The following is a 13,778-nucleotide window of genomic DNA, read 5'->3' as shown; positions in this document are numbered from 1 at the left end:
CATGAGGAAGCCTATAGGAAACGGTATGCTGAAGTACTGAAATTCTCACAGAAGAACGTTGTTTCTTAATGTTCTCTGAACTATTTGAGAATATTCTCAATTGTTAAACCAGTTGGAGAACGTTCCTAGAATATTACCAACATTTTTATTAAATGTAACCATGTTTGAACTTTTAGGAAACATTCTGTTCAAGTAGTGTAAATGAGCTTTGAATGTTCCAAAGCCAAACAACTATCCTGCACCATTCCAAAAAGGTTTTGGAAAGGTAGTATGTAAAATAACCATAGGACCAACACCCTCTCACCAATATCTAAGAAACGTATGGTTCTCATAACGTTATGTGCTAGCTGGGAAGAGTCTGCATCCTGATTACAACATACATGTGTAATGAGGGGTGATCTGAGAGAGCTATGGGCCCATCAGTTCAAGGTAGATAACCCTGTGGAGATTTGATGTAGGCTAGTTAATGTGGTATGACAGTTAGCATGGTAGGTTCCCAGGTAGGTTCCCAGGCAGTCTAGATGGGGTGATTTCACCCCTGAAGGTTTGCCCCCCAGCCAACCCTGTGTGTTAAAGTATAGCATTCTGCCTGCCTTTCCTGGCAGCCACACCAGGCACATAGCTGCTCTGTTCTTGTAATGGTTGGCTTTCACATGCAAGGGTGAGATGGTTGGGAGAAATATGGCATTCAAAACAGGCTCATTTAACATAAGAACCAGGACCAGAGGATTATTTTGTGCTTTAGCTCAACACACACCCCCACGCCCTTTTATTCACATCCAGTCGTTTCTGTGAAAAAGGCAACTAACATCAAATATTTGTGGTCGGTCGCACTCCTATCTCACATAGCTGTATGTGTCTTTATTGGTTTATTACTGTTATATAAACACACAAATGAGACAATGATATATTCAAGTCCCATAAGACTAATGTTGGTACAGTGTCAAAATAAACCAACAGAAATAAATCACTATTTTTCTTAGCAAACACTTCTAGCCAGAGCACTTGAACCTTTAGGTCACTAGACCAACCAAGGCTGTAACACAGTATAGCCTACCCTCACATACTGCTGGCACTCCTCTTTCAGAGAGAGAGAGTGAGACAGAGTGAGTGAGTGAGTGAGTGAGTGAGTGAGTGAGTGAGTGAGTGAGTGAGTGAGAGAGAGAGAGAGAGAGAGAGAGAGAGAGAGAGAGAGAGAGAGAGAGAAAGAGAGAGAGAGAGAGAGAGAGACCAGACCAGGGAGACAAACAGACTAGGCCCATAAATGAGGGTGTAGAGACAGACTCCTGTTTCTACTTTAACTGCACTGATGATTAAGCAGAGGGCTTTTTTTCATTTCCTGGAAAATCACAACGAGGGGCCAACATCATTTCCCTGTACAGTACTTTTCCTCTTAAACAGCCATCTATCCCCACCCCTCTCTCTGCTGCACACTGAGAGATGTGTCAACTGAATACCCGGAGCTCCTGCTAGCAGTCAAGTTGGAACAGTGAACTTTTTATTCTGGATGCCCTGCAGCCAGGGGCTGGAAAGGAGATTTACCTTTTACTGCGTATGGGACCTTGGAAAACCTCATCAGAGCTAGCCTGTGATCCAGTCGGCCCGTGTCCGTGGTGCGCTGTGTGTTTCTGTGGCCTGTGATGTTGTCTCTGAGGAGTCACAGCCTTGAGGGAGGCCCTGCAGCGGCCCGGCCCGGGGTTCCGGCCTACCTGAAACACTATCCAGGTCAGCTCTGGGCCCCTCGCTGTTCAAACACCACATGTTACTGCTGGGTCTGCTAAGTTTAGGACTCAGCCTCTGCAAAGTGCTTCAGAAAGTTTTTTTTTTTAAGTGAAAAGAAAAATCCAACTACTAATGTACAGTACGCGCTCTGTATGAGGGTAGACGCCGGGCGGAGGGCCGGAGGTCAAATGAAAGGATAAGAAGAAGGTGTGAGTAATGTGATTGAGTTCAAGTTTAAACCAGGGAGAGGTACTGCAAACGTCAGACGAGCCCGATAGGAATGACTGAATGGTGTCGAAAAGCAATTTGTGAATGAGGCTCGGGCGGGCTGTGGCCCTCCCCTGCTCCTGGCTCTGCTTGGCCCTCGTCGACCCTCAACCAACTGGCCAAGTCCCGTTCCCTAGACATTCTGCTCACACCAGACACAGCCTGAGCCTGCCATGTCTGACTGAGAGAAAACTGGTGATGGAAATGATTGCCAATTGCCATATGGGAAGTCTGCTTATAAATCCAATAAATAAATCCTCCCCAGTCTTATTGTGAGTAGGTACTCTCTACGAAAAGAACACTGTCACTGAACATTATCTCCCCTGTCTGTTTATCTAGGCCAGAGATTCCCAGACTTTTTCGCTCACACTTATTTCCTGCAATTCTACACATTTTGTCATGGGGTGCAGAGAAAATGTTGCAGTTTTAAAGCTAATTTTCTTGCAATTCTGTACATTTTGCCTTGTCTAATGTGTATTCATGTGACATTTGAATGACTCAAACATTACAACAAAATCTATGGGCTAGTTTATCTGGACAAGTGATAAATATCTCTCTAATGTATACAATGACTGATATGACAAGAGGAAAACTGATGATGCACTACCCAATTTCAAAATCTCACTTTGTGCATTCCACTATTACAACTTTCAAGAGTATGTTGAAAGCCCCTGCCGATCCCTCGCCCCCGGTTTGGGAACCACTGATCTAAGCTACCTCTTTAAATGCATAGTCCCAAAGATGATAGAAGGAGAAAAGAAGGAGGGAACGGCGTGCTTTTCAGAAGTCTGGAGGAGTCGATCTCGAATGGAGAGAGTAGACAGAGTGGAAGAGAGGGCAGGCAGGGGATGATTCATCCGGACTGGAGCCGGGGCTAGGGAAGGAGGGAGAGAGAGATGCCGTGATGTATTCGTTCCGTGGCTCACTTCCGCTCTCCTCTGGCACCACCACCACACCCTCCTCCCTCCTCCCCCTGCCTGGCCCTGCAGCTCTCCTGGGAGGCTGAGTAACCAGGATGAAATGCTCGGGCTCTGCCAACGTCAGCCTGAGGACCAGATGTGTGGCCTGAAGGTGGTGAGGCCGCGACGCAACGGAAACCAAATATAAACCAGTGTACCGTAACACCTCTGAAGACTCTTTTCTAATAAAGAGGGAGGAGGGGAGGGCAGAGGCATCGCAGTTAGCCGGTTAACGGGACCCACTTTCAGGCAAGCCAGGACTGGACCTGTTTCTTCCTGGTAATGCTGGCAGCTGTTGTAGACGGGCACAATGCCCGGTGGCAAACATAGCTAGGCCTAACTTCATATTGCATCTAGCAGAATGCTGAGATTTAAGTGGAAACATGGAAGGGAGAGAGAATGACGGATGTCCTCTCCTAAAATTAGTGCCCTGGCTAACTCAACACTGGAGGCATTCATCTCAGCCTGCCTGACTGTTTGGGCAGCTGTTGGGAGAGCAATTTCTTTGAATCCGGATTGTAAACATGCATGGGAAAGGTTCTGAACTGGCCTAGGCAGGGACCGCTCTGCCAGCCAAGCCTGCACAAGCGTCACAACTGAGTCATGCCTCCAACCTCAGCTGGAGCACAGGCCGGGCACAAAGCATCACTCCATAGTTTCAGTATTATGGCTGTTACGCTTCACAACCCTTCTTGGCACCGCAGAGGACAACGTTGACGTAGTAGATGGTGGTGGTGGTGAAGATGTTTGGTGGATGTATCTGGAGAAGAGGGGAGACTCGTCAATCCTCCACCAGGCCTGTGGGTAGCTGTGGTCACCCCTGGCAGCAGCAGGGACCATTTAGCTAACAAGCTTTTAGAGAGAAAATGTTCCAACACACACGCACAGGGAGGGCTGGGAGGTCTGACCTACTGCCTCAAAGTGCGGCTTGTCAAACGCTGGACGTAACTGAGGCTACTGTGTAAACAGTGGAACTTCCCTGTAGGGCTTTCCCAGGACCAGGACTCATCTACGACACCCACCTTCCGACCCCACCCCCAAAACCACCATTGACACCATGGAAAGCTAAATATTACAGTTCACAAATCCTTTGATTTTCCTTGGGATGGACGGCCTTTGGAGTCTGTGCTGTAATGGTGCATACCACCCTGCATACCACTGCTAGCTTGCTTCTGAAGCTAAGCAGGGTTGGTCCTGGTCAGTCCCTGGATGGGAGACCAGATGCTGCTGGAAGTGGTGTTGGAGGGCCAGTAGGAGGCACTCTTTCCTCTGGTCTAAAAAAAAATTGCCCAATGCCCCAGGGCAGTGATTGGGGACATTGCCCTGTGTAGGGTGCTGTCTTTCAGATGGGACATTAAACAGGTGTCCTGACTCTCTGAGGTCATTAAAGATCCCATGGCACTTATTGTAAGAGTAGGGGTGTTAACCCCGGTGTCCTGGCTAAATTCCCAATCTGACCCTCAAACCATCACGGTCACCTAATAATCCCCAGTTTACAATTGGCTCATTCATCCCCCTCCTCTCCCCTGTAACTATTCTCCAGGTTGTTGCTGCAAATGAGAATGTCTTCTCAGTCAACTTACCTGGTAAAATAATGGATAATTTAAAAAAAAATCTTAGTCTGGGTCAGCTGAGGTCTAATGGTTGGCTCAGCAGGTAGTATTGACTGGTCGTATCTATATCCAGCACACATCAGTGAGAAGGGTCAGGCCGGGAGGAAACAGGATTAGCAGTAGACAAGAAATCAATAATCAATATTTTCTCGGGAGTTGTGTCCGGTTGTAGTTAAGGAGCTGATACAATCTCAAGTGGGAGGTGAGGCCTACTGTTTGTAGGAAAGGGTATGAACACACAATAACCTAAGTCACTGGAAGCAAACCAAAGCCAGTGGTTTGAACAATAGGCCTAACCCTCATCACCACTCATTCACATAGCCTATGCTGTAGTCCACATGATACAACATGGACGGCCACACAATGAATGTGAAATCAGATCATTTTTGACAGGGATGTTCTTTTGAGGTTACTCTCTTTTGTTCTCTTTTGGGAAAGGAAGAGTGCAGCACACTATTGGGTAAATCCATATGAACTCATTTCAAAAGCTTACAAACAGAGTTGTCAAACTATTTCATAATTTCTTGCCAAAAATGTTTTGAATAGAAATGTATATATATATATATTTTTTAAATCTTTCACGTCAATTATCTAAAAACGTGTAAACTCCGATTGTGTTCATACGTTGTAGCTTAGACCCTACTTCAGATCCTCTGAGGTGTTCGTGTTGTGCCGCCGTCGGTTGAGACACAACATGCTGTTGAATACAGGGTGGGTCAAATCAAATCAAAGTTTATTTGCCACGTGCGCCGAATACAACAGGTGTAGACCTTACAGTGAAATGCTTATTTACAAGCTCTAACCAATGGTGTGAGAAAAAAAAGGTATGTGTGTGTGTGTGTGTAGGTAAGTAAAGAAATAAAACAACAGTAAAAAGACATTTGAAAATAAGAGTTTTAAGGGCTATATACAAACACCTGTTAGTCAGGCTTATTGAGGTAGTATGTACATGTAGGTATCGTTAAAGTGACTATGCATATATGATGAACAGAGAGTAGCAGAAGCGTAAAAAGAGGGGTTGGCGGGTGGTGGGACACAATGCAGATAGCCCGGTTAGCCAATGTGAGGGAGCACTGGTTGGTCGGGCCAATTTAGGTAGTATGTACATGAATGTATAGTTAAAGTAACTACGCATATAAGATTAACAGAGAGTAGCAGAGGGGTTGGGACGGGGGGGCACACAATGCAAATAGTCCGGGTAAACATTTGGTTACCTGTTCAGGAGTCTTATGGCTTGGGGGTAAAAACTGTCCTAGACTTGACACTCCGGTACCGCTTGCCATGCGGTCGTAGAGAGAACAGTCTATGACTGGGGTGGCTGGGGTCTTTGACCATTTTTAGAGCCTTCCTCTGACACCGCCTGGTGTAGAGGTCCTGGGTGGCAGGCAGCTTTGCCCCAGTGATGTACTGGGTCGTACGCACTACCCTCTGAAGTGCCATGCGGTCGGAGGCCGAGCAATTGCCGTACCAGGCAGTGATGCAACCGGTCAGGATGCTCTCGATGTTGCAGCTGTAGAACCTTTTGAGGATCTCAGGACCCATGCCAAATCTTTTTAGTTTCCTGAGGGGGAATAGGCTTTGTCGTGCCCTCTTCACGACTGTCTTGGTGTGTTTGAACCAATCTAGTTAGTTGTTGATGTGGACACCAAGGAATTTGAAGCTCTCAACCTGCTCCTCTACAGCCCCGTCGATGAGAATGGGGACGTGCTCGGTGCTCCTTTTCCTGTAGTCCACAAATCATCTCCTTAGTCTTGGTTACGTTGAGGGATAGGTTGTTATTATGGCACCACCCGGCCAGGTCTCTGACCTCCTCCCTATAATCTGTCTCGTCGTTGTCATTTCAATCATAGAAAACAAATCTGAGAATGGACCTATCCCTTCAGACTAGCTGTAGCTGGTACACCATTAAAATGGCAATTCAATGGCAATTTTAAGTTTTAATTACTATCTCAAAGATGGCCGCCGGTCAACACACCGTCAAATGTCAAGTGGTCATGTCTATAATATTATCTATCCTTCAATGATTTCAATAGATTTCCTATGGAGGATTGACAGTAGCCTAAAATGTAAAACAACATATCCCATTCAAGTCAACATTCTCTGATATGTGGACCTCCAACTATCTTTGTGGTATTATTTGAAAGTCTAAATGTCTATTTGATTCTCATTTTTTATCAGATAAAACATGACACCCACCTGTATTCAAGAGCATGTTGTGTCTCAACCGATGACAGGCACAACACAAAAACCTTAGATTATGTCAAATAGGGTCTAAGCTACAACATATGCAAATATGTAATCATTTTTTAAAATGATAAACAGTTTGACAACCCTGTTCTTAAGCTTCTAAATGATATCAATCTCCAGCGTTTATCTTTTCCAGTGATGAAGACATGTCTCATGGTATAGTGGGGTATGCAAAAATAGGTCCACTTTGAGCACCTTTATCTCTTGAAGGTTTTGGTATTCAGGTCCAAAAAGTCACTTTCTGAGCAACGGGCAAATAAGTATGGAAGGTTTAGTTCAAATCAAAAGGGGTGCTGTCAAAAAGTGAGTGAACTCAAATGGATTTAACCCACTGTAAGTCACAAAGGGGTAATGACAGAGAGAAGACATGATTGAGGGGCTAAGAGGGGTGGAGACAGTTTTTGGACCTGGATATGCATGGCTAGGTTTGATGGGGGGGTTATGCTATATGGTGGGAGGTTGAGCACAGGAGGTTGGAGGCACCTTAATTGGGGAGGACAGGGTTGTGGTAATGGCTGGAGCGGAATCAGTGGAATGGTATCAAACACATCAAAAATGGGTTCCATGTGATTAATGCCATTCCATTAGCTCCTTTCCAGCCGTTATTGTGGGCCGTCCTCTCCTCAGCAGCCTCCACTGGGATGGAGTGGGTCTTACTCTAAACCCATCAAGCGTCCTTAACCGAGACATACTACAATAACCCTGCATTGATTGAGGAAATGGACCATGGACAGAGTTTTTTTTTAGCTATCACTGCCAGACAGATGGTGCATAATGATCACGACATGGGATGTTTGCCAAGAACAACTCTCCAGTACTGACACCTCTCTGGATCCCCCTGAGCACCAGATGTTCCTCTTATCTCCGGACCAGACCAGTCTGTTAGTGCCATTGGACTGATGGGAAGAGACCTGCCTATCCATCGCAACTCAAGACCATTTCCATAAAAAAGTATCTCCCTCCAGTTTCTAAAGTATACGTGTGTAACAGCTGGCAGACAGGACAGATGATAGGAATGGATATAGACCATCTATCTTCAGAGGTGTACAGGAGGGGAGAGTGGACTATTTCGGCTGGATGGGTGTTTCATGTTCTTGTTGTGGAAGAAGACATGCTGCCCAAGTCAAGCTAAGCACTGCAAGCAATACAGAAAATATGACTGAAAGCTTAACATGAAGAAATATTGAATTAGGCCTACAACTAGAGGGCTTGTTATGCTGCGGTCAGTAATACTGACTTTGACAATGAATTCTAGGTAAAGCTCCTTTTTAATGGACATGTGAGGAGGGTACAGTACGTTGTGTACTAGATTGACGTGAAGAGGTTACCTCAATACAGGGTAACAATGACCCCTCACAAGTGGGCGGACAATGCTGAACTCTCTGTGCCCGATTAGAAGACTGACATTACGGAGAAGACAAGGCCACCGTCTTGTTTGCCATACAGTGGACGGAGGCCACAGGATCGATTCCATTCAACAGTAGGCTTTTTGGTTGCATCACACTGTGTGAGATTACTCAATGTTGCCCAGGCTTCAAAGAACAGGCCAAACACACATTCTGTCTGTCTGCGTGCCCTGTATCCATGACAGTGGAACTGTATTTAATTGTGATGGAGGGAGCAGGTCACATGAATGACCTGACACACTCCCTGTATCCTGGAAAATGAATCAGTCAGGTCAGCATGATGGTAGTAGTACCACTTCAAAAGTGTAAATATGGGCTCTGTAACAAAGCTGATCTAACACAACCTCTAGTCTAGGCCTATCTTTGTGCACATAGGCCTGCTCCTTCCTGCCTATGTCTGCATGTCAACATTTTAATCCATCTTGGATAGGATTCTAAAGGGGAACATGGTTCTTTTTTTTGCATGGATAGACCTTGCCCCGGCCCAACTCCACATCATTTTCCTGCTGCTGAATCCATAGCCAGCCGTGAGTGTATTCATGAGCTGGTGTTCAGGGCAAAAATCAGGAAGGTGGGTAACTAGGGTGACAAGGAGTTGTGTAGCCAGCTATACCTCTCTGTGGTGAGGAATGAAATTGGTTCATCGACTTATAGCTGCCACTTGTGTGTTGCCCTTCAAAGCAAGCTGCGCCATTATTTATGCTGGCTATGTAGGTTATGCTTAGTTATAACTATGTTATAACTCAGCTCACTGGTCACCATAACAACACCCACCCGTAGCACGCGCTCCAGCAGGTATATCTCACTGGTCATCCCCAAATCCAACACCACCTTTGGCCGCCTTTCCTTCCAGTTCTCTGCTGCCAATGACTGGAACAAATTGCAAAAATCGCTGAAGTTGGAGACATATTTCCCTCACTAACTTTAAGCATCAGCTGTCAGAGCAGCTCACAGATCGCTGCAGCTCTACACAGCCCATCTGTAAATAGCCCAACCAACTACCTATCTCATCCTCATATTGTTTTTATGAACTTTTTTTTGCTCTTTTGCACACCAGTATTTCTACTTGTACATCATCATCTGTACATCTATCACTCCAATGTTCATTTGCTAAATTGTAATTACTTCGCTACTATGGCCTATTTATTGCCTTACCTCCTTACTCCATTTGCACACACTGTATATAGATGTTTCTATTGCTATTGACTGTACTTTGTTAATCCCACGTGTAACTCTGTGTTGTTGTTTTTTGTCACACTGCGTTGCTTTAACAAAGCAGTGTAACATGTAGATGTGTCATAGTAAGCAATCATATTCAAATACAATTTCTACTTTGTGTACTCTCAAACGTGTTCCATACATGTGAAATACTTTTTATAAACATGTAGCGTCAGCCATTGTGGTGTGTTATTATAAATTGGTATGTCCCCCTATGTAGCACAATCCCATCTGACTGACATATTGGCTGTTCTTTAGGAGTCATGAAGATGAGAATAATACATAGGCTGTGCATAGATGCGTATGACAGGTCTTAACAACGACGTATAACTGCATCATAGGGGAGGAGGGGGCAGACAAATCATATTAACATGGGAATACTAATAATGCATGCAGATAAGGTTACTTACACGTCCGTTGCAAGTCAGATCCTCCTTGTTGCGCAACTCAAAAGATTCTTCCTCCTCTTTCTCCCCATAGTCCCGTCCGAGCAAATTGAAACCCTGCCTGCAGCACAGAAACCAACAAAATCCTTGCACAGGCATTCAAATCGGGTCAAGTCAGGTGTTTTCGACTATTCTTGTCGTAAAGTCAACATTCAACGTCTGGCTTCTGGGGTTACGCGTGTACGTCTCACAGTACGTAACTAAATCCAGAGTCGCGTGAGGATAACATCCAAGTTGAACAGCTTCTCTCCATAGACTTCCAGAGGGAATATGACAAACAGACACATACGCCAAAAGAACTGTCCAACACTAGCCTATAGAAGGAACATAGAAGCTATCGAAGAGTTCAACCTGGTGAAAATGAGTCTGAAAGTTATGTCAAATCTGTCCTTCCAAAAGTCTAGTTGCTGCCTTGTCCCGAGACTTTGCACGTATCTGAAGTCGTTGCGCAAGTTATGACAAGCTAACTAAAATACCAATGTATCTACTTTGAAGCCTAAATACCACTACTGGCTGACAAAACCATGAATATTGTAAATAAAAGACATATAAAGAAATCAATATGAGGAGCGAAATTCGTGTTGCCTGCTACTATTCACATACTACAGTGTTGTAGCTAAACTAAAGGGTAGGCAGGCGATTATGACTTACTTGACTTGAGTTTGAACAAAAGCGTGCCAGAGATCAGCCAGCCTTGAATGGGCGGGTCGAGCCGTCCCCTCATGTCGAATGCGAAATATAACTGGCTTGGACTATAACACGAATAGAAAAGGCACGCCTATCTTACACGCCCCCTCTTCCAACGGACGATTGCGTCACATGCCTCTTTGATGACCTACGACTTTAGCATCCTTGCCCATCATTCTTGAGAAAATATGTTTTCTTACCACATGTCTACTTCATGTTTGTGTGAAGGCTACTGTAAATACTGTGTTGGTAGGCCTAAGCCAGTACTTGTGTAAATGTGTATTTACATGCTGTTTTTTCTGGTTGATTTAGCATGTGTGTTGTGCGTGTGAGTGTGTGAGTGTGTGTGCTTGCCTAATGGTGATGTTAATACAGGCATTTGCCCTCAGAAACACAAGAAATGCCTCAATAGGAAGCAGATGAACTCTCTCTCCCTTTATTCTCTATTCCAGTAAACTCCCTTCAATGACCTCACGGGCAGTTATGGTGATCACTGATCACTAATAGACAGAGCTCTTCTTCCCAAATGTTAACAGAGAAAAGCCTGTCTGTGACTTTGTTTGGGTTTGCACCACAAGAAAGCATTTTTCTCTACTTGTGATATCAGATTGAACTCATGTGTGTGTTACTTTGTGGTTGGAACTTCTTAATAATGACCACCAGATTTGATCAGAGTATATCTAGATGTGTTTTTAGCCAATATAAATTTAGCAAATTATATTTGTTGTTCTGTTCCAGAGTGAATATTGATAAGTAATTACCATACAATATAGCTTTGACACTAGACTAGACTAGTGTATGAAATTTGCTTTGAGAGCAATTCAGGAGAACTAGAAAATAACCAACACCTCAAAACTTCTATCCACATTCCCCTGACTTACATAGGCCTACAACCTCTTAAAATAGTCCACACGCACACAAAGAAGGCACGACATTACCTCTTCCCCCTCAGGACGTTGAAAATATTTGACACGGGACCTCAAATCCTCAAAAAGAGCATCTTGACTGGCTGCATTATTGCTTGGTATGGCAACTGCATCGCCCTCGATCGCATGGTGCAAGAGAGGCTGGTGTGGAGAGCCGAGTATATCACTCCCTGCCATTCAGGACCTCTATATCAGGCGGTGTGAAAGGAAGGAGAATTGTTAAAGACCCCAGCCACCCAAAGCCATAGACTGTTCTCTCTGCTTCCGCACGGCAAGCAGTTCCAGAGAAACAATTCTGACACCAACAGGCTCCTGAACAGCTTCTATCCCCAAGGTGTAAGACTGCAAAATAGCTATAAGACTGCAAAATAGCTATAAGACTGCAAAATAGCTATAAGACTGCAAAATAGCTATAAGACTGCAAAATAGCTAACAAAATGGCTACACAGACTTTCTGCATTGACCCTTTAATTTTTATTTTTGCACAGACTCTATGCACACTCACAGGACTCTACACACTCACTCACACCCACTCACACTGAGACACACACACACACACACACACACAAACACACACATAACACGCACACACATTCATATTAACTCTACACACATGCACACACACTCACATACAATCCTTAAATAAGCTGTTGCTACTCTGTTTATCATATATCCTGATGCCTAGTCACCTTACCCCTATACATATCTACCTCTACCACTCCAGTATCCCTGCACACTGAAAATATGGTATTGGCACTGACCATGGAACTGACCCTGTATATAACTACTGACCCTGGAACTGACCCTGTATATAGCTACTGACCCTGGAACTGACCCTGTATATAGCTACTGACCCTGGAACTGACCCTGTATATAGCTACTGACCCTGGAACTGACCCCGTATATAATTACTGACCCTGGAACTGACCCTGTATACAGCCTACTGACCCTGGAACTAACCCTGTATACAGCCTACTGACCCTGGAACTGACCCTGTATATAGCTACTGACCCCGTAACTGACCCTGTATATAGCTACTGACCCCGTAACTGACCCTGTATATAGCTACTGACCCCGTAACTGACCCTGTATATATCTACTGACCCAGGAACTGACCCTGTATATAGCTACTGACCCCGGAACTGACCCTGTCTATAGCTACTGACCCAGGAACTGACCCTGTATATAGCTACTGACCCCGTCTATAGCTACTGACCCTGGAACTGACCCTGTATATAGCTACTGACCCTGTCTATAGCTACTGACCCTGTATATAGCTACTGACCCTGTATATAGCTACTGACCCTTGAACTGACCCTGTATATAGCTACTGACCCTGGAACTGACCCTGTCTATAGCCACTGACCCAGGAACTGACCCTGTATATAGCTACTGACCCCGTCTATAGCTACTGACCCTGGAACTGACCCTGTATATAGCTACTGACCCTGTCTATAGCTACTGACCCTGTATATAGCTACTGACCCTTGAACTGACCCTGTATATAGCTACTGACCCTGGAACTGACCCTGTCTATAGCTACTGACCCTGGAACTGACCCTGTATATAGCTATTGACCCTGGAACTGACCCTGTCTATAGCTACTGACCCTGTATATAGCTACTGACCCTGTATATAGCTATTGACCTTGGAACTGACCCTGTCTATAGCTACTGACCCTGAAACTGACACTGTCTATAGCCACAGACCCAGGAACTGACCCTGTATATAGCTACTGACCCTGGAACTGACGCTGTATATAGCTACTGACCCTGGAACTGACCCTGTATATAGCTACTGACCCTGGAACTGACCCTGTATATAGCTACTGACCCTGGAACTGACCCTGTCTATAGCTACTGACCCTGGAACTGACCCTGTATATAGCTACTGACCCTGGAACTGACCCTGTCTATAGCTACTGACCCTGTATATAGCTACTGACCCTGTATATAGCTATTGACCTTGGAACAGACCCTGTCTATAGCTACTGACCCTGGAACTGACCCTGTCTATAGCCACTGACCCAGGAACTGACCCTGTATATAGCTTACTTACTTTTTCCTGTTCTTCTTATTTATATTTCTCATGTGTTTATGTCCTACTTTACTTCAATTGATAGTATTAGGGACATATTGATTACTGCGTTGCTGGGAAAGAGGTTGTAAGAAAGGCATTTCACTGTATTTGTGTCAATAAAACTCTTTCTACACTACAACACTCCACTGCTGTCCAACCCAAACTCTAACTCTTATACTGTCCTTCTGACGTCCTCAAACACACACAC

The 13,778-nt window shown here is 44.8% G+C and overlaps 1 protein-coding gene across 2 annotated transcripts in view; it reads right to left on the bottom strand.

Annotated features, from left to right (window-relative positions):
• Positions 1–10,529, bottom strand: part of LOC109891926 (pleckstrin homology domain-containing family H member 3) — a 51,499-nt gene extending 40,970 nt beyond the window's left edge. For both annotated transcript variants that reach the window (XM_031827339.1, XM_031827340.1), the window contains exon 1: positions 9,843–10,529. In XM_031827339.1, the coding sequence (XP_031683199.1) occupies positions 9,843–9,977 (135 nt within the window). In that variant the 5' untranslated portion in view covers positions 9,978–10,529. The remainder of the gene's footprint in view (positions 1–9,842) is intronic.
• Between the last annotated feature and the right edge of the window lie 3,249 nt (positions 10,530–13,778).

The sequence above is a fragment of the Oncorhynchus kisutch genome, linkage group LG6, assembly GCF_002021735.2.
Source record: "Oncorhynchus kisutch isolate 150728-3 linkage group LG6, Okis_V2, whole genome shotgun sequence".
NCBI lineage: Eukaryota > Metazoa > Chordata > Actinopteri > Salmoniformes > Salmonidae > Oncorhynchus > Oncorhynchus kisutch.
Note: the sequence above shows the minus strand (reverse complement) of the source record. Positions and strands in the feature narration are given on the sequence as shown.